The 26,334-nt window shown below is 37.9% G+C and overlaps 1 protein-coding gene across 1 annotated transcript in view; it reads right to left on the bottom strand.

Annotated features, from left to right (window-relative positions):
- Positions 1-17,490, bottom strand: part of POLA1 (DNA polymerase alpha 1, catalytic subunit) — a 358,044-nt gene extending 340,554 nt beyond the window's left edge. The window contains exons 1-9 of the mRNA XM_044670152.1: positions 17,436-17,490; positions 11,867-11,991; positions 9,297-9,393; positions 6,962-7,042; positions 4,043-4,155; positions 2,187-2,249; positions 1,114-1,206; positions 565-661; positions 89-260 (exon numbers count right to left, since the gene is read on the bottom strand). Coding sequence (XP_044526087.1) covers positions 89-260; positions 565-661; positions 1,114-1,206; positions 2,187-2,249; positions 4,043-4,155; positions 6,962-7,042; positions 9,297-9,393; positions 11,867-11,991; positions 17,436-17,478 — 884 coding nt within the window. The 5' untranslated portion in view covers positions 17,479-17,490. The remainder of the gene's footprint in view (positions 1-88; positions 261-564; positions 662-1,113; positions 1,207-2,186; positions 2,250-4,042; positions 4,156-6,961; positions 7,043-9,296; positions 9,394-11,866; positions 11,992-17,435) is intronic.
- Between the last annotated feature and the right edge of the window lie 8,844 nt (positions 17,491-26,334).

Here is a 26,334-nt window from a genome sequence, read left to right as displayed (position 1 = left end):
GTAACACAAGAAAAACAAAAATTCCATGTACAAGAGAATTAGACCTGAAACTGAGAGATGAAGTTAATTCCTAACCCATAGTTCTTACAAATGTAATGACTCAGGCGTCACACTTTTTTCCTGTTCCTTCTCTTCCTCTTGGATCTTGATTGCTTTGGGGAGACTGTCAGCTTCCTCATCTTCCATAGGTTCATCAAAGTCTCCATCTTCAAAATCCATCAAACCCTCTTCCTGTTTCTCTTCCTCTTTTATCATCTCCTCTCCTAGAAACAACAAACACTCGTGTTGTGAAATCACTTATGGCAATTATGAATCCTTACACATCATCCAAAATAGAAATATTATCCTACTTCTTGCAAAACCACATTTTCATTTCAAAATGAATGTCTAAACTGGATTTCTAAAAATCTACCTCATAATTCAAAATGCAAGTTTTCCAATTCCTTACATTTTAAACAACCAAAGTGATACCTTCAGGAGCTTCTTCCTGTTGCATCTTCACAGAAGCACAATTTACAACCACACTGTGCAACTGTTCAGTGTCTTTGTGCTTTTTTACATCACCAGGCTTGGCCATATAATCAGCATGTTTAAGATCAACCGGAGTCACAGGAGATTCCCTTCTTGAAATGAGAACATCATTTTTTCCCAAAGAAGTTGCCTAAAAATATTAAAGAAGACAAAATATTATATCTAGGCCCTATGACTACACAAATGACTCTCTGAAGCCACAAAACATCACTAAAATAAAAGAGAACCATTCCTATTTACAATATGTAACTATATCTGCTTCATTGTCATTTCAGGCAAGTACACACACACAGAAACACAATGGTGTATAGGAATAAAAATTTTCTCATCTTTCAGTGCCACGGTCAATGTAACTTAAATATAGTACTTATCCACAAATGTAGGGTATCACAAAATGTGCAAGAAAGAGGCATTCTCATGCACATGTTTCTGAGGTACAGGGAACAATATAATGAAGAGGGGAAAATATTGAAAATCAAAAATCAAAAGGCAAGAACTCTACAGGCGGAGAAAATAATACAGAGGCATTTCTCTCATGGAGGAAAAAAAGATGTGAGTCTATTTGAGACACACTTTATTTACCTTGGGTATTTGCACAGAAAAAGGATTCAGTGAAGCTCCAGTGGGTCTTTTCTTCTTTAGCATCATTACAGGTGGTGGAGTTATCTGAGGTGTCTGAAAGGAAGGGTAAGACAGACTCATTGCCATGCATGGCTTATCACAAGACAGAAAAAGTATGTTCCTTCACCCAATGAAGCCCAACAAATAATGCTTTTTTTCCTTCTCTCCTCCCCCCATACAACATATATGCTCATGCAATGTGGTTACTATAGCAACAGAACCATAGTGCCACTAGAAAACCGAAACAGACATCAAATCCACCCCATACCAATTATTTTTCTTAAAAATTAAACGTTCTTTCCATCTGTTTTTCCAGGACACTGAGTTTAAGAAGACAGCACAGAACTGAGAGGAGACAATGAAGGTGCTAGTAATTTCAATCACCAGCCATTAAGAAAGAAACCTGACTTTGGAACAAGGATTCAGTCCTTAGCAGCTCTGTCGTCAGTCACCAGCATTTGTAACTGACTTCTCCATCACTCCCTACCTAAGCCCAGGGAATGCAAGTAGTTCATACCTGAAAGGGTTTCAGATTGACAGGATTCAAACTATTTAAGGAACAAGATATACAACTGGTACTGAATACAGGCAATAAATACTTTTTCAGAATAGGCTCTTGTATATATTCTTACTCCCCTGAATACATACCTATACACATCTAATTGGTACATAATCAGATAGTTGATCACTGCTAAAAATTACTCACTTGCCATGGCTAGGTTTGTGATCCAACTAAAGAGTGGTTTTTTAAAAATCCTTTTAAAAAGGCAAGAGGTAAGATATAGTATGCAGAGCAACAGCCAGGAAGATGTGAGTTCAAGCCCCAGCTCAAGTACATACTCGCTGTGGACAAGTCACTTAACATTCCAGTGCCCCAGATAACTCTGTAAGACTGTAAATTACAGAGCAGTTATTGACCTGCACTGGTAGGGAAAACCACAGACCCTTACAAAAGTAAATTTTTTAAAAATTTAAGTCTTTATTATCATTATTATTGAATCTCTTCTTCACTAGAGTTCACGAAAATAACTTACCGAAGAATTGAGATCCTGAAGAATGTCCCCTAGCAAATCATCCTTTGACAAGTCAACAACTTTCTGGAAAATAAGAGCAAAAAAATAATTAAGAACCCATGGCTTATCTGTTCTCACAGAAGGGCTACATCCTTTGTATAAGGAATAGTTAAACCCAGCAAAGAGGTTTAAGAGAAAAGATGAGAAAGCCTCAAACATGTATCTAATAATCAAGAGCATCAAGCTAATATGTCTGTGAAGGGAGGATTTGGCATGTTAGCAGTTGGCTCCCTAATCTTTTCCTATTAACAGCTGATCTACTTTCAGAGTTTTAAATATCACCTGCATATATAAGAGCCCAATCCTACACATCTTGGCATGCTTTATTTTCATTCCAGGATCACAAGCTGCCTAGAGTAAATGCACATCTGGATGACCCTGCCACACCTGAAACTGAGCTCATTTACACCCAGTAAACTTCCATAGTCCTGACTGCAATGCTGCCTATAAGAAATGTTGCCTATAAGAAAAGAAATTCTGAATACTCTGGCCCAATTTGCTGACTTACAAAGTTCATGAAAAACTCATTCTTTCAATAAATATTTATTACTCAACACCTACCTGACCAACAGATTGTTTAATTAACTGGTACCAATCATATGGAAAACAATCCAGAATTATGTGAGAAAGTTAATAAAAATGCTCATACCCTTCAATGCAGCAAACCTCTTAGCACTCATGTATCCCAGGATATCAAAAACAGAAAGTTATCAAAATACTCATAGCAGCACATTTGGTTGTAGAGACTAATGAGAAACAAAGCAGATGCTTTGGATGTCCATTGTGGAATGGTTGAATAAATCATGACATATGGATGGCACAAAATACTATTGTAATATAAGAAACAACAAAGAGTCACCGTGGGGTAAGGAATAGATGGATAGATGGTCTTTTAGTCAAGGAGATCTGGGTTCGAGTTCTACCTATAGTTACTGAGAGTCAATTACAGATGAGTTGTCAGAGAAGAGGAGTAGGGAAAAGAAAAGAAATAAAACAATGAAAAATATGAGGAATTCAGAGAAACTTGGGAAGACTTGTATGAACTGCTAAAGACTGAACCAAATTGAGTCAGTAGATCTAATATGCCTAATAACTACCAATGAAAATATGACTAAAAGACAATGAAATTCCAGGTAAGTGAATTAAACGACTGATTTCAGATGACAGGCAATAAAAGATACCTCCCTCACCTAGGAGAGAAGCTGGAGACGAGATGCCAGAGAGGGGGAAGCTAGGTGGCACAGTGGATAGAGAGCCAGGCAAGCTTGAGTTCCACTCTGGCCTTACACTTCTTAGCTGTGTGACCCTAGGCAAGTCAATTAACCCCATTTGCCTAAATCTTGCCCTTCTGTCTTAGAATTGTTACTAAAACAGGAAGAGTTTAAAAAAATTAAAAAAGAGAAATGCCAAAGGCTACAAAATGATTATGTTTAAAATGGTCATGATTAGTTGCTTAACTATGTTTCTTTGTTAAACAAGGGGATTCTAATGAGATGAGGGAGAATAATGTGACATATTAAAAGGGCATCAATAGGGGGCAGCTGGGTAGCTCAGTGGAATGAGAATCAGGCCTAGAGACGGGAGGTCCTAGGTTCATAATCCGACTTCAGACACTTCCCAGCTGTGTGACCCTGGGCAAGTCACTTGACCCCCATTGCCTACCCTTAGCACTCTTCTGCCTTGGAGCCAATACACAGTATTCACTCCAAGACAGAAGGTAAGGGTTTAAAAAAAAAAAGGCATCAATAAAACTATTTTTTTTTTTAGAGAATACTCAATTCACCTTGAAATGTACAAGACAAAAGTGAAGCACTCACATCTGTAGTTTTCTTTCCAGCACTTGCCATAAACATGGACTTGATATTATTTGGCTTCGATACCACAGCCTTCTTTACATTCTTCTTGTCTTTGGATGCTCTGTCACCTTTTCCTGCCAAAATATAAATTCATTAGGAATGTCTGCTTGCCTCCCCAGACAACCCAAAGAAGTAAATCAAAGTCTTCATCACCTGCCTTCTATGCAAAAGGAATTGTATTTTGAAGGAATCTGTATGAAATTTTCTAGCATTTGAAACACTTTCTTTAGGAAAGAACCAAAGGAAAGAATCTTGAGTACACATTTTCTTAAAAATTGCTAATAAGGACAAATGGCGTAAAAGAAAAAAACCCTGGAATTAGGGAGGGAATCTGTGTTCCATTACTGGTTTCCCAATTTACAAGCAGTAAAACCTTGGGCAGTGACTTTACCTCTCTAAACCTCACTTTCAACTTGTTTAAAATGAAGAAGTTAAACTAGATTAGCTTTAAAGAGTCTTCCAGCTCTAGAACCTATGCTAATTTTGATTAGCTATTAGATCAAATTATAAAGGAAGACTGTTTAAACCCTTTCATTGTTTATGTTCACACAAGGATCAGAATTTAAATCAACTGCCTGAGTGCATTTTTTTTTAAATACACAAGGTAAGAAAAATAGAAATCCCAGGATGAAAACTTTTATTTCAAAGCGAACAATATTTTTGTTATCAAATGGCATGCTTGGTCTTTCTGTGCTAAAGATTATTGTCACTCTCAATTTAACAAATCAGATTTCCTTACTGGAAAAAAAACTTCTTTTTGACCAATAGTTAGTTTTGTGTTTCTTTTAATTCACAGATCTCATTTATTGCTGATAAAAAACTCACAAACATGATCTAATCTCTGTAAGTCAATAGACCAGTTCCCTCGTCCACTCTGAGTACTGAAACTGAGATTTCATGCTATTTTTAAGTACCTCAGACCTCTCCTATCACCAAATACCAGAGCAAAGTGCTTGTGGTACCATGTTTTTGATCAAAAGTTTAAATCCAAGAAAAGACATGTTATTTTTATGATCCCCACAAACACAACCATCAATTTCAATAAAATTAGCCAATAATTTGTTTTCTAAATCCTGACATCTCTTTAGTGTCAATACTACTTCTCCTGAAGGAGATATAACCTTTCTATGCCTTCTCATTCAAGTTACACAAAAAAAAAAAAAAAAAAAAAAACATTATTAAATGATTATTAGATGCTTACTGTGGGGAAATCGCACAGACAAGATTGGGTTCTCTCGAACCTTCCAAACCCTGTCTGTGCAATTTCCCCTCATTGCTCATCCTGAACTAGTTCCATTTGTCTTGCTGTAACTCCTCCAGAGAGGAATCAACTAGAGTAGCAAAGACTTCCCTATCTGGCTCTTTTACTACATTAAGTTGTCAGAAGAGAATCTGCATATTATACAGTGAAAAGATCAGGTTGGATTGCATTTGAGAAAATACGATATGCTTTCCATGTCAAGAATGAATATCATAAACATTATCTCAAGAAGAACTAAGGAATGTGGATACAGGGATCTCTTAGCTGAGGAAACTCCCTCTACAAATGCTGGTCTACAACTTAGTCTTAAGAGATTTGCCTATGGCACTTACATAGTGGCTTGCTCAAGGGTTGGACTTCAATCTAAATCTACTTGGCCTTGAAACTATACTGTCAATACTCAAAGCATCCACAAAATATGAAAAACTAGTTCCAGATGCCAAAAAGAAATTTAAAAGGCAAGTTTTTTTCATAGCATTGTACTTTCAAATTATCTCTCACTTCTGTTCCCCCTTTACTCCATTCACATTGCCACCACCCCAATTCAGGTTTTCATTATCCCTCACATACTCTTGTACTAGGCTTTTAATTCAGTTTCAGGACATCCTCCACTCATCTGCTAAAGTGTTATTCTCAAAGGGCAGGTCTATCCATGCCACGCCCCTAACTCAATAAACTACAATAGTTCTTATTACCTTCATTAGAACCAAATAGAAACAGCTCAATTTGACCTTTAAGGCCTTTCAAATGAGATAATAGCTAAAAAAAAAATAATTAGTGCAGTGTCTGCCACAAAACAGGCATTTAATAAATGCTTCCCCCCCCCCATAACTCAGCCCAAACCTACCTTGATGGCTTTGCAGTCTGCCCCTCATTTCCTTGAATGCCTTACCTCCTCTTCTCCACCTCTTAGAATTCCCTAAGTATCCCCTTATATACCAAAATATATAAAGCACCACTTTCTGATGTAGAAATGGCTAAAAACAAAGTGGATGTTCATCATCTTGGTAATGGCTAAACAAATTATGGTACAAGAATGTAATGTAACATTACTATGCTATAAGAAATGATAAAGACAAAGAAGTACACAAAGATTTTCATGAACTGATGCAGAGCAAAATAAGCAGAACCAAGGGAAAAAATACACAATGATAACCACAGAAATGGAAATAACAATCCCAAGAGAATTGCAAGAGAACCTTGCAGAATTACAAAGAACAAGCTCAGTCCCAAAGAAAAGATATGACACTTCCTCTCACTCCTTTGCTGAGGTGGGAGGTCCATGGGTGTAGAACATTGCATAAATTTTCAGACCTCAATATGAGGAACAGTTTTACTGATTTTTTTCCTCTTCAAATTTTTTTTTGTTTTATTGGATAGCTCTCTAGGAGAAAAAAGGAACACTGAAAGAAATTTGGGTAATACATATAAATAAAATATATCTACAAAAATTTATTTTTAAAAATATATATACTTTACCTAAAGGCAAAAAGATCCTTTATCCCCAAAGAAAACTACGAGAAACCAACTACTCCAGAGCACCATAGTAAGTCATCTCAAACTCCGGACAACTTTTCTAACCAACCAATAACATGATATTGAAAATTTTATGTTCATACCTTTCTTACTAACATCAAAGGCATCATCATCAAGTTCATCATCAAAAATCTCCCGGCCGTCTTCTACATAGCCAGTGCCATCTGCAAGAAGAAGTAAACCACAGTGAGCCATTTTTTTTCCTACTGTGGTTACTGGTACTTTAACTCTATCGGAGGAAATGCTGCCCTGGCTCCTCTATGCCACTTCTTTATCACATAGAATACTGTTAGAGCATGTCATTGAGAGATAAGCACACAATTTCCATTGTGTAGATTTTTTGTGATACCCAGAGGAAGAGACAACATAGTCACCACTCCCACCCAATCCACGGTTTTGCTTTCCTCAGTCAAATGGGAGGCAGGAAGGGGATCAAGGCTGGTGACATGCACAGTCTCCAAGCATGGAGGGACAGAAGACAGGCATGCAGGGAACAAACCCACTAAGGGGGTAGCTGGGGCAGGCGAAGGCACTGTTCTTCAGCCGAGCCCCATGCTGGCAGTGGCAGCAGCAATCTCTCCACAAGTTTGTGACTCTGCTTTCCCTTGGAGGGTTTTATGGGGCAAAGTTGTGAGAAGAAGAGAGGAAAGCCATGGAGCACCAAACCAAGAGGCAGGATGGAGCAGAGAGAGCACAGTATCATACCGTAAAGTGAACATGAGTGTTAAAAGTTAAGAATCACTGTTACAAGCATCTCAAGGTAAGTTTTCTGCCTTAACATGAAGAGTGAAGTAAGAGGCAGCTGGGTGGCTCAGTGGACAGAGAGCCAGGCCTGGAGACAGGAGGTCCTGAGTTCAAATCTGGTCTCAGGAATTTCCTAGTTGTGTGACCCTGGGTAAGTCACTTAACTCCAATTGCTCAGCCCTTACCACTCTTCTTCTTGAAACCAATACTTGATTATCCATTCTAAAATAGAAGGTAAGGGTTAAAAAAAAAATTGGCAGGGGGGAGGGGAAGGGTTTAAAGGGTACCACAAGTCCTTTATGAGGAAAGAAAAGGAGCTAAAAACAACTTGCTATTCTTGAACTCAATCCTATGATCCATCTGGGACTGGAAACAAAAACAGCAGTTCAATGCTTCCTCAGATTCCTATAAAGTCCTCAAAGAATCATAGGACATCACTGCACATGTGTTTGGGGTCTCCTAAGGATACTGTTGAGATAGTCTAGTCTAGAGCCCTGTATGTGTTTTCCCCTAATGACATTTAGAAAAAACTAAATAAAAAGTAATAATCCTGACCTTACTTCATCATATCTTCCTGTACAACAGTTAAGCAGATAAAATACACTAAAACCTCACTAACTTTTCCAAATGGAATATCAATTTAAGCATACCTTAGTACTCCATATTTATTTAGCTAAGGGACATTAGAGGCAAATTTCTCATGTGTGTATATTTTTATAAGCTTTGCTACTTGAAGGAGGATCCAAAGGGGCAGAGTTTCCCATATTAAATAAAACTCTCTCTGATCCAAACAATGTCTTCTTGGATTTTAGTATTCAGGGGGAAAAAAAATCCCTCCAGCTAGATAAAAGCAAGGTACAAAGCCTAGGTTAATGCTAGGTTTGAGTTATGAAATAAAACTAAAATACTAATATCACGGTATACCTTTGAAAAGTATTTATTTTCCTAGGAAACAAAAGGCTTTCCTCCCCCTCCCTTCACTCTCTGCTCAGAGCTAAACAAAGGGTCACTCATCTTGATTTAGACTGTGATAAACTAAGGAATAATTTATTGTTTAACAAATAAGCACTCCCTTTACAACCACTCCAACTAAGGATTATACTTTTAATCTGGTCAAAGATGAACTCAGAGGGGGGGCAACTGGGTAGCTCAGTGGATTGAGAGCCAGGCCTAGAGATGGGAGGTCCTAGGTTCAAATCTGACCTCAGACACTTCCCAGCTGTGTGACCCTGGGCAAGTCACTTGACCCCCATTGCCTAACCTTACCACTTTTCTGCTTCGGAGCCAATACACAGTATTGACTCCAAGATGGAAGGTAAGGGTTTAAAAAAAAAAAAAAAGATGAACTAAGAGATACCTCTCTTAACTGGATCAACCGAAAGTGGTTCCTCCTTTCATTTCATTGAACAACCTCATCTATTTCAGAAAATCAGAATTTCTTCCAAATCCTAATTACTATGTCTATTATTCAAGGGAAAGTGATAATGTTTTTTTCTTATTCAAGTGAGTCTAAGAATTTCAGGTTAAGCCATTGTCATGATATTTTTTCTTAATATGTCCGGACAGAAAAAAGCATACCTTTGTGGATATGTTCCATAAGAGCAAAATTTACCACTTGCATAGTATGAGCAAGAATGAAATGGTGAATTCATACAGGGGATATGTATTGCCTACCATCATCCACAATCCAGTCATCATCCTGCCGTGCCTGGACCATTCTGGAATACTGATCTTCATCAACTTCATCATAAACGCTTGTGAAGTCTTCTACCTGCCAAAAATCATAAAAAAGTATGGATGAAATAATTCAGGGCAAGTGAATAGGTTAAATGATTCTGCTGAACATAGGCTCTAAGACCCAACATAGAACTAGGTCCTAAAAAGACAGCCTGAAAGAAGTAACTGCAACCAAAAAATTTAGATTTCATATGCAGTGGCATTACACATAGGGTTTTCTTTAAAATGGATGTTAAAAAAGGGAGAGGTAATATGGCACAATGGATCTTGGATGGAGTTCTGTCACTATCTAGCAGCAGCACTTTTGACAAGAAGTTTCCCACTGTTTAAACCTGTTTCCTTATCTATTAAAAAATGCATTGGGAAGCAACTAGTAGCTCAGTGGCTAGAGAGCCAGGCCTAGAGATAGGAGCTCCTGGGTTCAAATCTGTCCTTGAGTCACATCCTAGGCTGTGTGACCATGGGCAGTCACTTACTCCCCATTGCTTAGACCTCATTGCTTTGTTGCCTTGGAACAAATACACAGTATTGAGTCTAAGACAAAAGATATGAGTTTAAAAAAATATACTGGGGCTGGACAAGATGATCCATAAGGCCTTTCAAGCTCTAACAGTTTAGATAAAACTCAACAGCTCTATTAGCATAATGCGCTTGTCACACTGTCAATTATTCATCTACTTTACCAAAAACAAACTGAATTATAGTCAGCCTCTGATTATATGCTTTGGGGATTTTATAACATGAAATTTGCAAGCTTGTTTTCCATATTTTCTATAAGCTTCTGAACTAGATCCCTCCTTCAATGTCAGATGATGTTGGAATGAAATTACTTTAACTATTATCCACTAGCCAAACATAAGTAAAAAAGTAAAGCTGATGCCCTTTCCAATCCCCGCGACAATAAAGCCAAGAAACATTATGGAGCCAAACACAAATATTTTTAATGGTTTTTTTTAATTAAGTAAATTTTCTTGATGCTTGTTTTTATGTCATTTCTGGACCTGCAGCCCTCCCAAATTGAATGGAACTCTCGTTGTTACAAAGAGAAACAGTTAAGCAAAAACAAATGGTACAATGACCACATCTGTCAATGCTTGCAACATAATAACCATATGTTCTTAACAAATTATACTATTGCTCTTCTTCTCCAAGTGTGTATAATTGAGAGTCAACTGTATAACTACTAGTTTCTTTTTTCTAACGTACAAAAAGTATAGTGCCTAAAGACTATACAAAGACTGCATGCAAAAGCTAGGAATAAACTATCTCACTTTAGGTTAGAAGCAAGACCATCTACCAGTAAGTATATTTCTGATTTTTGCATCCTAGATAATTAGACAATTTTGAAATCGCTTTCTTCTCAAGATAAGAAAATTAACGCTTATCATCTCTATACTCCCAAGAGCAACACTGACAAATGACAAGTATTTTGCACCTACAGCTTCACACACATGGCTAGATCCTCCTTAATTACAATGGGCACCAGATTTTAGAACTTTTAAAAAAGAATTGCTATGCAAAATCATTAAGTAAAAAGACTCCATGGAGGAAACAATATTAATGGATCTTAATGAAAGTGCACACTTATCTAAATTGGGCAAGAATACAAACCAGGGTAATCTATGAGTTTAGGTTCCTACATAGACTGAATTTAATTTAATCCTAAACTCAAAAACAGTTTTACAAAGACAAGTATTTTCTCTTTTTAAAAATGAAGTTTAGAACACTTGTGGTCCTTTAAAGAAAAGACACATGACTTATACTCTCTAGCACCTGCCTATGCATATGTGCACAACACACATAGACCTCGAAAGTATTCAGTAACAGAGAAAGCAACAATATTTTTCAATACATATGACTGATCCAAAAGGATTTTGGAATGGATACCTATCAACTATCAAGGAGCTGAACAAAATGCTATATGAATGTAATGGAACATTACTTTGCTATAAGTAAAGATGAATATGAAGAATTTAGAGAAATAAGGGAATATCTGGATCAAGCGATAGAGGAAAGAAGGCAGAATCAAAAGAATCAAAATGTGACACAATGTCACATAAATAACATTTAAAAGCAGTCAAATTCTTGTAAATTATAATGAATAAACCTCAGTCCTAAAAAACTATTAAGAAAATACACTTTCTACTTCTTAGTGGAGATAACTACATATGTGAAATGTGATATACATGGGCAGCTGTTACATCAAAAGTCTTGGTTTAGGTGTTTTTCTTCATTAAAAAGAATAGTTCAATGGGTAGAGGAGTACCAAAAAAGGAAATAACTGATTTTTTAAAAAGACAATAATTAACTATCTTTTAAGCAACCCAATTGCATTATTTTCCCTGCAACCCATAAAATGTATAATCAACACTTAATATTACAAATTAATGACTATAATAAGAGAAATACACAAAACACTACTTTCTGAGTCTATGAAAATATTTACATAAGCCAACAGAATATGAACTGAGTAGAGTATAAGCCTGTTAAGAGAACTAAATACTTACCTCATATTTAAATCTTTCCCCAGCTTTTGCCTTTTTTAGTCTTTCTAGGGCTTCCTGACGCCCTTTTGCTGATTTCTTTTCCCTCCGTGAACGAGAAGCCAAAGAACTCCCTGAATCTGATAGACCTGAAGGAAATCAAATTAAAATCATGAGATTGGGAGAATTTCAATATCCAGACCAAACTCCCAAAATATTTTTAAACAATAATAACATCTATTTCTTATATTAGCCCAAAAATGTATACTTCATAAGGAAAAATTAAGAAACTTATAGCAAAAAATACATGGCAAAATTTGCTATAAACCCAATTCTTTAGAAAATCTCTATAATGGGACTAATGATAGCATTTTTTAAAATCTAGGCTGAAAAAAATTATCAATCTAAAACTCTGAACAGCCAAAAAAGAGAACAGTCCAGACCTAAACAGCAAAAGGTGCTATTTTTAAAAAGAAGCTCATAATGAGCTCTATTCAGCTTACCACAATTTCAATGATCTCCATAGGCATAATACTGACAAGAAGGTCATATCTTGTATGTACAGGGTAGTAATGAATAATAGCTATATATTAACATATTTTGCCAAGTTACTTAAATATTTAAAATATATTCTCAAAAATATACTAAATAATAAGAACTACAATACACCCAGATTTCAATGGGGATGATTCCAGATGAGACCATCTAAATCTCTCCCTAGGCTACAAAATATTCAGAAGTACAGAGCCAGACCTTACAAACTAAGACAAATCAGTTAAAAATCTACTGCCTCAAGAAAATTATACTCTTTAGGTCTATCCTCCCAATCCCACAGCCTAAAAATTCTCCTTGTACCAGCACCAGTAAGCTTAGTCACTATTATATAAGCAATGGCATGCAACTTTCATGGAACTACAAATTATCAGAGAAGGAAGGAATCTTAGATAGCATCTACTACAACTTTGTTTTTTACAGGCATGTAAATCTGAAGTTCTAAGAGGAAGGAAGTGAATAATGAGAGGCCAAAGGATGTAATAAAAAATGCCAGGGAGTTTCAAGTTAAGATCACTGCATCATAGATTCTGAGTGAGAAAGAACCTGAGAGGTGGTCAATCCACTCCTTCTACAGATGAAGAAAATTAAGTCCAGAGAAATTGCCCAAGGCCAAGGAAGTAGCATGCAACAGGGCTGGCAATTGAATCAAGATTTTCTGATGTCAAATCCAGCATCTTTTTCCTCTGTCCCATTCTGCCAGCCTTCACATTTAGGACACACTTATGAGAGAAGAAACTGACAGTCACTTCTATCCTGCTTTCTGCCTTTTACCCATTTCCCTTTTCATTGGTAATCTCATCATTTTCACTAAGGACAAAAGGATGTGGAAATCCAAACCAATGAATTTTGCTGCTTTGTCTGGCAAAAAGCTAACCAGAATCTGAAAGTTCACATTTGATTAAAATGCAGTTGCAGGGGCAAGTAGGTGGCACAATGGACAGAATGTCAAGCCTGGGTTCAAATCTGTTTTTGGACACTTCCTACCAGTGTGACCCTGGACAGTCACTTAACCACATCTGCCTACTCCCTGGTCCATCTGTCTTAAGACCTGTTATGAGGGCAGAAAGTAAGGGCTTAAAAATGAAATGAAATAAAATAAAATGCAATTGGAAAATGGGGACCAGGTGAGTAAGTTAACACTGTGATGCTAACTTCCAGAAACCAACTTTTCAAATTATCCTTCCCTACACCAAAGCCTTCTCTGCTTGCCACTTTGACCATCACTCCACTTGTGTTGTTTCCCCTCTGAAGAAATGACCTCTGTGAGAGCAAAGATGACTTTCTTTTTATCCTTGTATCTCCAGTGCCTAGGATGGTGTTAGGCACAAGCAGATGCTTAGCAACTACTTATTAACTGAATTAACTTATGTACGGGATCACTACTCTCCTCTTTTACATACTGCAATAACTTCCTTTTCTTCACAAAGCTTTTGCACATCCATCATCTTCTAAGCCCAGTCCATATCTAGAACATCTATTCAAAGTCTACTTGACCCAACATTACTTTGAGATTTGTCCAAAGAAATAATATTCAACTGAAACATTTTCTTCCTTTCCACTCCCCATCCTACATCACAACAACCACCTATCTCTACATCCCCCATCACATGCAAAAAAATTTCAAGAAGCCTTCCCTGATTGATTAGAGAACTCTTCTCCAGAATATGCCAAGAAAATAAATGAAAATGCTATAGTTATTCTCAGTGTTCTCTACTTCAATTCTGTACTTACGAATGCCTCTATTCCTAAAAAAGTGACTACTCTCAACCTTATTGTTCATTTATATGTAGCTCTGATATTTTTATCCTAATGTCAGTTCAAATGTTTGTGCAAGAAAATGCCAATAATGACTCAAACCCTAAGTAATGGTATAAAGAAATCATTCAAGAAATGGATTATCAGAAAAGGAGGTGGGCCAGCTATATTGTAAAAATGAAGAATATTAGACAGGGGGCAGCTGGGTAGCTCAGTGGATTGAGAGCCAGGCCTACAGCCGTGAGGTCCTAGGTTCAAATCTGGCCTCAGACACGTCCCAGCTGTGTGACCCTGGGCAAGTCACTTTAACCCCATTGCCTAGTCCTTATCACTCTTCTGCCTTGGAGCCAATACACAGTATTGACTCCAAGACTTTATAAAGTAAGGGTTTAAAAAAAAAGAATATTAGACAGACAGCTTAATTGTTTCACTAGTACCACCTATATATAATGTGAAAAGACTTAAAGCAAGGCCTCTACCACAAAGGGTAAATAAACAACCTATGATGGATTTAAGGGAAGATATGGAAAAGAACAGCACAAGATGAGAAAGCATAGATTGCATTCTCTACCACTGAAAATGTGAAATGATCCCACATCAATGACATCTGATAGTGAAATATTAAAAGAAATTTCTCATATATGTGAGCTCATCTTCTGAAGTCCTCCACATCACATCATGGAAATGAACCTGACTTCCTGAAGACCATATCAGAGGAATATTAATTCGGCCAGAGCCAATATAACCAAGGATAAGCCTGGGTAATAAGTTCAGGGTAACTCATCACTTACAAGATTGGCCACGAAGTTACAAATTTTTCTGGACACAGAAATTCATGTAATGTGAACTACCATGTGAAAGTTGCAATCTACATTAGCAAAGGGAGTAGTGGCATGGATGAAATCATTGGTCTTTAGATGTATTAAAATATTCATGAGTTGCTTCAGATAGATGGATCCTATACCTATGATTCTGTGAATGTGTCTGCCTGAGGCAGAACTAGGAAAACCTAGCCTCAAACACTAACTTGCTGTGTGACTCTAGGCAAGTCATTTAACCACTCAGCCTCAGTTCCCTCATCTATAAAATAAGAGTAATCTATCTTCCCAGGGTTGTTGTGAAAATAAAATAAAGATAATTGTTAATCATTTGCAAACCATAAAGCACTATTTAAATGCTAGCTATTAGTATAGTAACTATTATTACCTAGTAATAGATAGGACATCTAGCATAGTACCAGGAATAATCAGAATAATCCAGTCAATGCATTATCATAAACTATCCTTTTCATCTTTTAGAAAGGTAAAGAACAAAGTTATGTTTAGGTGTATCTATGTTCTGAGACCAAAGAAAAACAATGGGAAAATGACTTTCCAATTTAAATACGAAAAAAATAATTTTTCTCTTTTTAAACACCACAAACACCATGTATAAATCAGTAAAATAGATAAGTAGGTGGGGGGGGGGGGGGGAGAGCTGATTCTAGCAATCATGAATGCAGAGATAAAAAGAATTATCTGGGACACCTCTAAGGAAAGGATATAGACACCAGACTATCACAAAAGCAAAATAAATGAATCTTTCAGCCTGTTCCAAAGGAAACATTCCAGTCACAAGCCCATCACAGCAACATAATCACAGCCTGTAACTTAAGAGTGGTTTCTAGATTGCACAGCATCATCTGAAGAGTGATTTTTGATGCTCTCTGATGAAGTTCTGTTTTTAAAAGGTAAAAGAAGAGCTTAACAGCAAATCACTGCTTAAGTGATAGGTCAAGATGCACGTTCATACATTTCCTTTGTAATGCAGTCCTCACAGCTCCCCAAACCAACTAGGTTTAATATGCTATCTTAATGCTTTGAATCTCCACTGGAGCAATTTCTCTAAAACTAGAAAGTAGAACAAATTGACATTTGTAATTTACAACTAGCTGAATGAAACAAAAGCTGATTAGAAAGTTTTCATTATTATGAAGTGATCGATTTGGCAAGAATTTATAAAAAATACTGGGCCAGGAAGGCAAAGGTCCTTCACAATTCAGTAATCAGATCTTTTTGAAGTAAAAAAGGCTCAAGACTTTTGAGAGAATTTATTACTCATATTCACTTGAAAATTCAGTATCAAGATCAGAGTAATTGTACATTTTTCAACCAAACTGCAATACTATTTTTCTGTAGTACTTCCAGAACTTTCCTTAGAATATAAAAACTATCTTAAAATGTGAAATGGAAAACTTCCCCTTAAAGCCAAAACACTTTTTTGTAGGTAGTACTTAAAAAGCATTGTATATGGTGAGTTTGTGTAGTAAGTTGACCACTATCTGTTCCACATCCATTGTTATCCTGTTCTACAGCAATTCCGAACCTCACACCCTAGTATTTAAGTAAAATACCCACCTCATTTGCTAAGGCAGAGATACACAGACCAGATGATCTAGAGAGCCACTCACATGAGGTCAACCCTACATCACCATGCAAATGTGCAGGACCACTAAGTGTGCCCAAGAAACTGGTGGAAGAGGAGGATTTGCCATACAAAATTCAAACTGAACCGAGAAACAAGGTCTAGGGTAAGGAGTGGTAGAGTGGGGAAGGATGAAAGAAGAAATATAGGGGAAAAGTCATGATGCTCAAAGCCCTAAGGATGCAATTCTAACAAACAAAAACTTCGGCAACAAATTTCTTATCTCCCATCCCTGGGGCTCAGTTTCTTCCTCTGTAAAACGAGGGAAATGGACTCGATCCCAAAGATCCTTACTAACACTAACGCCCTGGGAATCTAGGATGCCAAGAAAGGGGTAAAAGAGTCTCTCCCTTTCCTGGGTGTGCCCAGTGTTGTCCCAGAAGCCAGGGGACCTCCGAGACGGCCAGCGTATCCTCCCCCCACCTTCCCATCCCCCCCCCAACAGGATGAAAAAGGAGGAGCCTCGAGGTTTTTGCTACTCCAGACGCAGGTCTGCCACCTGGTGATGCTGCAACCTATTCCCACCGCACCCACACTCTCCGCCGCCACCCTCCCCTTAACCAAACCTCCCAGGAGCGGCCCTGCCTCCTCCCTCCCGGGAGCGTGCCCCAGGACTAGCACCAGGCGCGCCAGACATACCGCAGCGCGAGCTGCGCATCCCCGAGGGAAGCCCAGCAGCCACCACCCTTGGATGTCCCCCGCCTGCCAGCACTGCCCCCCCAACCTGGGGGATGCATGGGCTCCAGCGGCGCCCCCTACTCCCTCCTCCAGCCGTGCCAACGGCACCCAGCCCTAGCGGCGCCCGAGTCTCGGTTCTCACCGCTGCTCTCGGGATCGGGCTCTCCACTGTGCACCGGCGCCATGGTCCGCCAGGATCCGGCTCAGGATTCCGCGCCAACGCGCCTGAAACTGGCGCGGGGGTAAAGACACGCGCCTCCCCGAGAGCCAATCAGCGCCAGTCGAGGGCTTCCTGCTTCCGTCCGGAAGACCTGAGTCGTAGAGCTTCTCTCGAGCATCTCCCCGCCCTAGCCCCGCCTCCTTGGTATCTCTACGGATTTAGGCGCGCTCTGAAGTCCTTAGAGACCCGAAGAGGATCCTAGCTGGGTCGAGAGCGTAAAAAGAAAGTGGTCGGGCGCTTAAAAGAAGTCAGACCAGAACTTGAACGCACGCGCAGATTGTCCCGGAAGAGTAGAGTGGGAGGGGGGAAACCCGAATCTACCTGGAGTACCTCGGTTTGACTGTAGGAAGGCTCTTGGGTTCTGGAACTTACATTCCTTGGAAATAAAGTGTGGGCGGGCAAAAAAGCGATAGATTTGAGACTGCCAATGTCGGTACATATACGGAGCACGCACATGCATATATATACACTCTTTGTGGGACTTGGCTTGCCGATTCCAATTTTGGATTTTTTTTTAACGGTATTGAACACTGAGTGTGGCCAGGTTCTTTATTGTCACGGGGTATTATTGTTAGACTAATCGGATTGTTTTGTTTTTTGGTTTGCTTTTTTGGGGGGCGGGGGCTGGAGTGCTCTTCTCTTTCTTAACTTCCATTCTCTCTTCTGACTCCTCCCTTTTTTTCCCCCTTCTCTCTATGCTCTCTTTTTTCCCGCTCTTTTCTTTCTCCTTTTTTGCTCTCTTCTCCCTTCTCTTTCTTTTCCTATACTCTCTTCTGTCTCGTGGTCTCTCCTTTCTTTCTCTTGTCTTTTCTCTCCTCTTTATCTATCTCCACTGCCCCTTTCTTTCACCTCCTGTCTTCATTCTCCTCTGGCTTCTTCCCCCAACCTCCCCACCTCCCATTCTCTTCTCTTTTATCTTGTCCTCTCTCCTCTCCCTTTTCTCAGTCCTCTCTCTTCTCTCTTTTTTCCCTCTACTGATGAAGATCAGCAGCCTCTTAGAGAGTTAGCTTATGCCAATCAATAAAAATGTATTAATTATTTAATATTTTCCAGGCACTATGCTAAGCACTAGAGATACAAAAAGAAGCAAAAAAGTAGTCCCTACCGTCGAGGAATTTATATTCCAGTGAGGGAGACAACGTGCAAACATATATATAAAGCAAGATATATGCAGGCTGGATTCTGTGACCTTTTCAATTCTTTCCAATTCTAATCAATCAACCAACCAGCATTTCTTAAGCATTCATACAGTGCCAGGGAATGTGCTAAGTGAAGGGAATACAAAGGCAAAAATGCAACAGTAAAACCTACTTCTTATTGCTTCACATTTTGTTGCTCTACTCATTTCACATTAACTAACAAAAGATCACTTTTACCCAATGTGATATAGCCAGAAGTGCCCTGGATTTGAAATCAAAGGATCTGGCTCTTCCATTTATTAGTTTTGTGACCTTGAACAATTCACTGAATGTATCTAGGCCACAGTTTCCTAATCTATAAAAATATACTTCAAGGCCCCTTTTAGCTATAAATCTATAATCCTACGATCTGTTGACACAGAACATACTTGAATGGACTGCAGGAAAACCTTGGATTTCACTTAATCACAATCCATTTCAAGACAATATTCTTAGAGGGAAAATTGTATACCTAAAGGGAGGAGGAATATTGTATGGAAAGTGAAAACAGACTGGCTCACCTCAGTCAAGTATTATTAGGAAAGAAAATTTGTTTGCAAAAAGATATTTGTGGTGAATGACTTGAATATAAAGAGGGAAACTATAAATAAGTTAAGTGAACACAGAATAGTATACTTGTCAGATCTCTGGGAAAGGAAAGATTTTAAAACCAAGCAAGAGTTAGAGAAAATTACAAAATGTAAATTAAATGGTTTTGATTATATTAAACTAAAAAGCTCTTGTACAAATAAAAACAATGTAGCCAAAATCAGAAGGGAAAAAACAAATTGGGAAAAGATCTTTATAACAAAAAACTCTGACAAGGGTCTAATTACTCAAATATACAAGGAGTTAAATCAATTGTATAAAAAATCAAGCCATTCCCCAATTGATAAATGGGCAAGAGACATGAATAGGCAATTTTCAGGTAAAGAAATCAAAAGTATCAATAAGCACATGAGAAAGTGTTCTAAATCTCTAATAACTAGAGAAATGCAAATCAAAACAACTCTGAGGTATCACCTCACACCTAGCAGATTGGCTAAAATGAAAGAAGGGGAGAGTAATGAATGTTGGAGGGGATGTGGCAAAATCGGGACATTGATGCATTGCTGGTGGAGTTGTGAAATGATCCAGCCATTCTGGCTGGCAATTTGGAATCCTGCTCAAAGGGCTATAAAAGAATGCCTGCCCTTTGATCCAGCCATACCATTGCTGGGTTTGTTCCCCAAACAGATCATAGATAAACAGACTTGTATGAAAATATTTATAGCTGTGCTTTTTGTGGTGGCAAAAAACTGGAAAATAAGGGGATGTCCTTCAATTGGGGAATGGCTGAACAAATTGTGGTATATGCGGGTGATGGAATACTATTGTGCTAAAAGGAATAATAAACTGGAGGAATTCCATGCAAATTGGAGAGACCTCCAGGAAGTGATGCAGAGCGAAAGGAGCAGAACCAGAAGAACATTGTACACAGAGAATGATATACTGTGGTAAAATCGAATGTAATGGACTTCTGTACCAGCAGCAATGCAATGATACAGGACAGTTCTGAGGGATTTATGGTAAAGATGCTACCCACATTCAGAGGAAGGACTGCAGGAGAGGAAACATAGAAGAAAAACAACTGCTTGAACACATGGGTTGAAGCATCCATGTTTGGGGATGTAAACTCGAAACTACCACACCAATGCAACTAACAACAATTTGGAAATTGGTCTTGATCAATGACACATGTTAAAACCAGTGGAAATGTGCATCGGCCATGGGTGGGGGTGAAGGGGGGTGAAGGGGAAAGTAGGAGCATGAATCATGTAACCATGTTAAAAATGAATATTAATAAATGTTTAAAAAATTAAAAAAAAGATATTTGTGACTGTTTAATTGTTTTAATTATCCCTGACTCCTTGTGACCCCATTTGGGTTTTTCTTGGCAAACATACTGGAGTGGTTAACATGAAAAAAATTGTGACAAACTGGTTAGTAATTTGCCTAGGGTCAGACAGTAAGTGTCAGAAGCTGGATTTAGATTTGGGTCTCCCTGACTCCAGAACCAGTTCTCTCTCCACTGTCCTACCTAGCTGCCCTATTAAAAAAATTAATATGCTACAATCCAAATGTCAAATGTAAATTATTTTTATTATCAGATATTTTGAATTATTTGCACAAAAGCTCCCTTCTAGTAGCATGGACAATCAAAATCTAAACTCTTATTTTACAATGTAACATATTACAGAACTACATCATGTAAAAATAATAAATAGATTCCTGGAAAAGTTATATAGGTAAGGAAGTATTGTGTTTGGATTTTAGTGAAGCTAAAAACAGGAAGAAGCAAAGGACAGAGCAAAGACATGCTTCTTGACTTGATTTAATTTGACTAAACTGCCTATCCAGCTGGAACACCATTGCTCTTTGGGGAATTAGACCAACGCAGAAGTGGACCTGGCCTCTACTTAACAATTAATTTTTTGAAGACACTCTGCAAAAAGAATGGACATTGAGACTACACATTTCCAGCGTTGCGAGTTACCTTAGTCACATGTATTCCCTAAATGTGTCTCCCTAATATATACTTTATGTTTTAATATGTTTCCCACTATTAGCTCTCTGTATTTGTGAGAAAGCATGCCTCAGGATTTTGAGGGAAATGCTTTGTAATTATTGTTCTTGCTATACAGTCTGAATAAATACTTTTCCTAAACAAAATTGTGTTTACTTGCTGATTGCTAAGAAGTCTCATGAGCTAAGGCACCTGAAGGTTTATCCTTAAAATCCAAAATCACAATCATCCCTCTGAGGACTCACTTGCTGGTGCCAGTACAAGCTGGAGAGTTAGCTCAGAAATGTTGCTATACATACTCTAAGCTATACGTTAAAGGTGTGTAGGGAGACAGGGATCACTTTCTAAAGGAGTTCATGCGGTCCATTCTTGAGTAGAGAAAAGAATACTTTTAGGATAAACGTTAGTCATATCTGTCCACACAAGAAAAACCAAGTGGATGAAGAATGTCATTCATCTAGAATAGGATATGCAATTGGATGGAGAACCTATTTAACTATTCCAGATATATATATATATACATATATATATATATATTTGTTTTATATATAGAAAACAAATATAAATGGACAACAACCTGGGCCCAGAATTAAGCAGGAGGAATAAAGTTGACTGAATTGCCTTCAGAAAATATAATAGTATAATTCCAACTCAAGTAATTATTTACTCTGAATACAAATTTTGGCTTGGTTTAAGACCTCAACTTTTTCATCAAACCTTTTCATTTTGTTCTGTAAAAAAAAAAATTAATATTGAGATACAGGTCAGAGTTGTCATTAATTATGTGAAATGAGTATAGTTTTTGATTCATGTTCACTTTAAGAATTAAATCACTAGAATCCATAATATACTTGTTTTTTTGTTTGTTTGTTCATTTTTTTAAATCCTTACCTTCCATCTTGGAGTCAATACTGTGTATTGGCTCCATGGCAGAAGAGTGGTAAGGGTGGGCAATAGGGGTCAAGTGACTTACCCAGGGTCACACAGCTGGGAAGTATCTGAGGCCAGATTTGAACCTAGGACCTCCTGTCTCTAGGCCTGGCTCTCAATCCACTGAGCTACCCAGCTGTCTCCCCCCCCCCCCCAATAATATACTTGTAAGTAAAATCGATATCTCAGTTCCCATACTGGTTTTGATGTTGGAGCTAAGGCAGAGGGAAGAAAAAGGTAAAAATGATGATAATAATTTTTTTTTTTTATCCTGGGACTCCATTCTAGGAGCATAGGGCCACAACCAGTAGGCAATGGGTCACTCAGGGTCACCCAGCTGGGAAGTGTCTAAGCCCGGGTTTGAACCTAGGACCTTTCGTCTCTAGGCCTGGCTCTCAATCCACTGAGCTAGCCCAGCTGCCCCTACTTTAGGTTGCAGTTTCTTTAGCAGATGTAGTTTTTACAGGGTGGGGTTGCTAGCCCCACGCCCAACCTTCCTCCTTTTTTCATCCGGGCTGGGGACTGTCCTTGGCCCAGGAGTGGTAAGGGTGGGCGATAGGGGTCAAGTGACTTGCCCAAGGTCACACAGCTGGAAATGTCCGAGGCCAGACTTGAACCTAGGACCTCCAGTCTCTAGGCCTGGCTCTCAATCCACTGAGCCACCCAGCTGCCCAATGATAATAATAGCTAGTCTTTATACAGCATTCTAAGATTTGCAAAGAACTTTACCTATATTATTTCATTTGAAGCTCATCACAACCCTGTGAAGTGTGTGCTCTTATCTTTCCCACTGAGGTGAAGTGATGTGCTTAGAACCAGGTAACAACAACTGTCTGAAATAGGATTTGAACTCACTTTCCTGACCCCATGTCATGTGCTCTATCCAATATGTATTAAATTCCATTGAACCATAGGAAGAATTTCCTTGTATAAGAAGCCAAAGAGGTTTCAGCTTCCAGTCAGATTGAAAGATCATGGTCCTTAGAGAACAAAGTAATTTGTAGTGGATCTTCTTTAAAGTCACTTCCATCATTAAAATCATATCCATTTCTGATATTGAACTATGTGACAGTGCCAAGGACTTTGGTGGCAAGAAACTTCCTTTTCCAAGTGTTCAGTTGAACAGCCTTCCATTAGTCAAAGCTAAAAAAAGCTTGTTCCAATAGTATTTCACCATTTAAACTTTTATTATTTTCCCAATGACTCTCATGTGAATATTTATGATGCCATTTATCATTCCTGATGGTGAAGAATAGCAATTCCATGATTAACTTACCCACACAGCAGATGGTTCCCTTCTCCCTCATTCCAATGAGGGCAACTGATGCCACCTTAGAGACAATATTTTCTTTCTTTGGCACTTCTGCTTAGTCATCATTCATGTAGCTCATAGTTTCGAAAGCAGCCACCAAACTACCCTGTATATCTTTCTTCTTTAGAACTCACCATAAAAGAAAAGCATATTTCTAAATTAACATGGCAGTTTTGGTTTCATGGGTTTATCAAATACAAACTTATTTGTAGACTTTGTTTTCTTTTTATCCATAGCAAGAAAAACTAACTATTTAAAGACATTGAATTTTGTGTCTGTATTTTCAATGCAAATCCATATTCGTTTTTTGTCATTTTCTTTCTTTGTATTACCAGCACTTAGCACAATACATGGCAAGTAGTAGCTATTTAATAAATGCTAGTTGACTGCCTGAGTGAAAATATGATTTATTTTTCTTTTGTGAAACAGATTTTCCTAGGAATATAAAATTAGAAATGAGTAATAAGAAAGGATAGGAAATAGTGTCGGAAGTGTCAAAATGTCAAATGATCTGATTCTTAAAAGAAGCAAGTGATTTAAAAGCAGAGGGAAAAAAAATAAACTAAAATAAAAGCAGAGGTGAGGAAGGCTTGAACTCTAGATGTCAAGGACAGACTAAGGTTTGACCAAGAATTTTTAAAAGTATACTCTTGAAGGTCTTTTCTTACATTGCTTCACTTGTCAGTGACTCCACATTCAACCTCCCTATAACACATCCCTCTCCCCCCAATCCTCCACAGTGAAACAGTAAGGCAAGGAAAATCAAAATATTGGCCATGTTTGGAAAAGTATCTTCCATTCTACACCTATGTCTGATAAAAGATACTCTTTTTTTTCAAAGTTTCATTTAACTTGAACTTTCTTTTCTTAAAATTGGGGCTGCCCTAGAAAATCTAGGACAAATGTTCATGGTAGATAGGGATTTTATTTTTTTTTTAATGAAATACTAATTAAATCTTTCAGGTTAATAGCAATACCGGATCATAAATCATTGAGCTCAGATGCTAAATGATAATAAACAGGTTTACCTCAAGCCAGAGAGGGACTTCATTCCAGAAGATGCATATTACTTAGCCAGATCTGATCTCTAGGTTTTCCTGCCCCCTACTTTCCTTCCCATCTTCTAAGTCCATCATAATGCTTAAGTGGCCCAGTTTCTCCTTTATAAATGTGGTTTCCAATTCTTCAAAGCTAGTATTTGCTGAGTCTCTGATATTTTTTGCCAGTTAGCTACATGGATAAATTCCATAGGATACCTAAAGGAATCCATTTCCAAAGGTGACATATTTTATATAATGCCTAGCAAAATCTCACATTAGCAGGAACCAAACCTCAATCCTGCTGAAAGTTCAGTATGACAACAATAATTCTATTTAATATCTCATTTTTATACTTTACAGGTCCATCAGCTTATGGGCAATAGGATGAGGTAATTAACAGCTTAACCTCTAACCTGCTTTTGAAATCCTCTGGAAAACTTGGTTGAAGACTATAGGTCACAATCTGAGACAATCTGATTGAGAAGCCTACACAAGGGAATGATCTGAAAAAAAGTATATCTTAGTCGAGATAGACATAAGATCAGAGAGCAAATTACTTTTTTTTAAACCCTTATCTTCCATCTTAGAATCAACACTGGTTCTGTTATAATCAAAAATTAAACTCTGGTCCTTAATTTCCATAGAGTCTATTAAAATGTACTTGAATAAGAGAAGGCAGATAGAGAGAGAAAAATCTATTCTAAACTAGCTATGTGAACTGCTCTCCACATGACTCTCTCAGTCACCTTCCCTTCACTGTGCCCACCTATGAGAATAAAGAGGACCCACTTCCTGGAACTCCCTCTTTTATTCCTCCTCTTTTACCTTGGATCAATAATTTGATCCTTTCCAACTCAGGTGCCTTGGTCATTTCCCTGTGACCCACTCTGGAGTGCACTGACGTGACAATGTTAGCAGTACCAGGACATAATTTGGATCCCAGTGTGTGATCCTGGGAGAAGTTTCCCCTCACACAATTCCAAGGCAGAAGAGCATTTAGGGCTAGGCAGTGGGGGTTAAGTGATTTGCTCAGGGTCACACAGCTAGGAAACATCTGAGGTCAAATTTGAACCTAGGATATTCCACCTCTAGGTCTGGCTCTCAATCCATTGACAGATCTAGCTTACCCCTATAGTGCATACTTTTTAAAGAATTTCCTTTTTTGAACAGATGCAAATTGAAGTGAATAGAACTGGAAGAAGAATTTACATAGTAATAGCAATATTGTTAAGATAATTAACTGTGAAAGAGTGACCAATGAAAAGATCAATGCAACTGATCAATGTAATGGTCCAGCCCACTAGTAAAGGACTCATGATGAAAAATGTTATCCACCTCCAGAAAGAGAACTAATATACCTGGAGTGCAGATTGAAACATATTTTTTTCCTCTCTCCTTTTAAAATTTTATTTCAAACATTGTTAATACAGAAAAGTGGTTTGGTTAACTTCATATGTGTAATGGATGTGATATTTCTTGCCTTCTCAATCATTAGAGAAGGAGGTGGGATGAGAAGGAGAATTTGAAAGTACAAACAATTAATGTAGATTTAAAGGAGAAATCTTAAAATTTTTTTTCCTTTTTATTTTTACAAATTTGACAAACATTAACAGACACAAATATTTCCATATATGAAGAAAAACAGAAAAGGAGAACTGCATATAAAACTGAATCTTCACTACCTATAATTTAGGTTCCTTTTACACTATTCCAAATATAATATGGTACTTCCAATACTGTGTTGCTTGTCTGGATCCCCTTTAGAACATCTAATCTCTTTAATTTGTTATTTGTA

The sequence above is a fragment of the Gracilinanus agilis genome, chromosome 3 (genome assembly GCF_016433145.1).
Source record: "Gracilinanus agilis isolate LMUSP501 chromosome 3, AgileGrace, whole genome shotgun sequence".
NCBI classification, from domain to species: Eukaryota; Metazoa; Chordata; class Mammalia; order Didelphimorphia; family Didelphidae; genus Gracilinanus; species Gracilinanus agilis.
The sequence above is the reverse complement of the archived record's forward strand: the minus strand, read 5'-3'. Positions and strand labels throughout refer to the sequence as shown.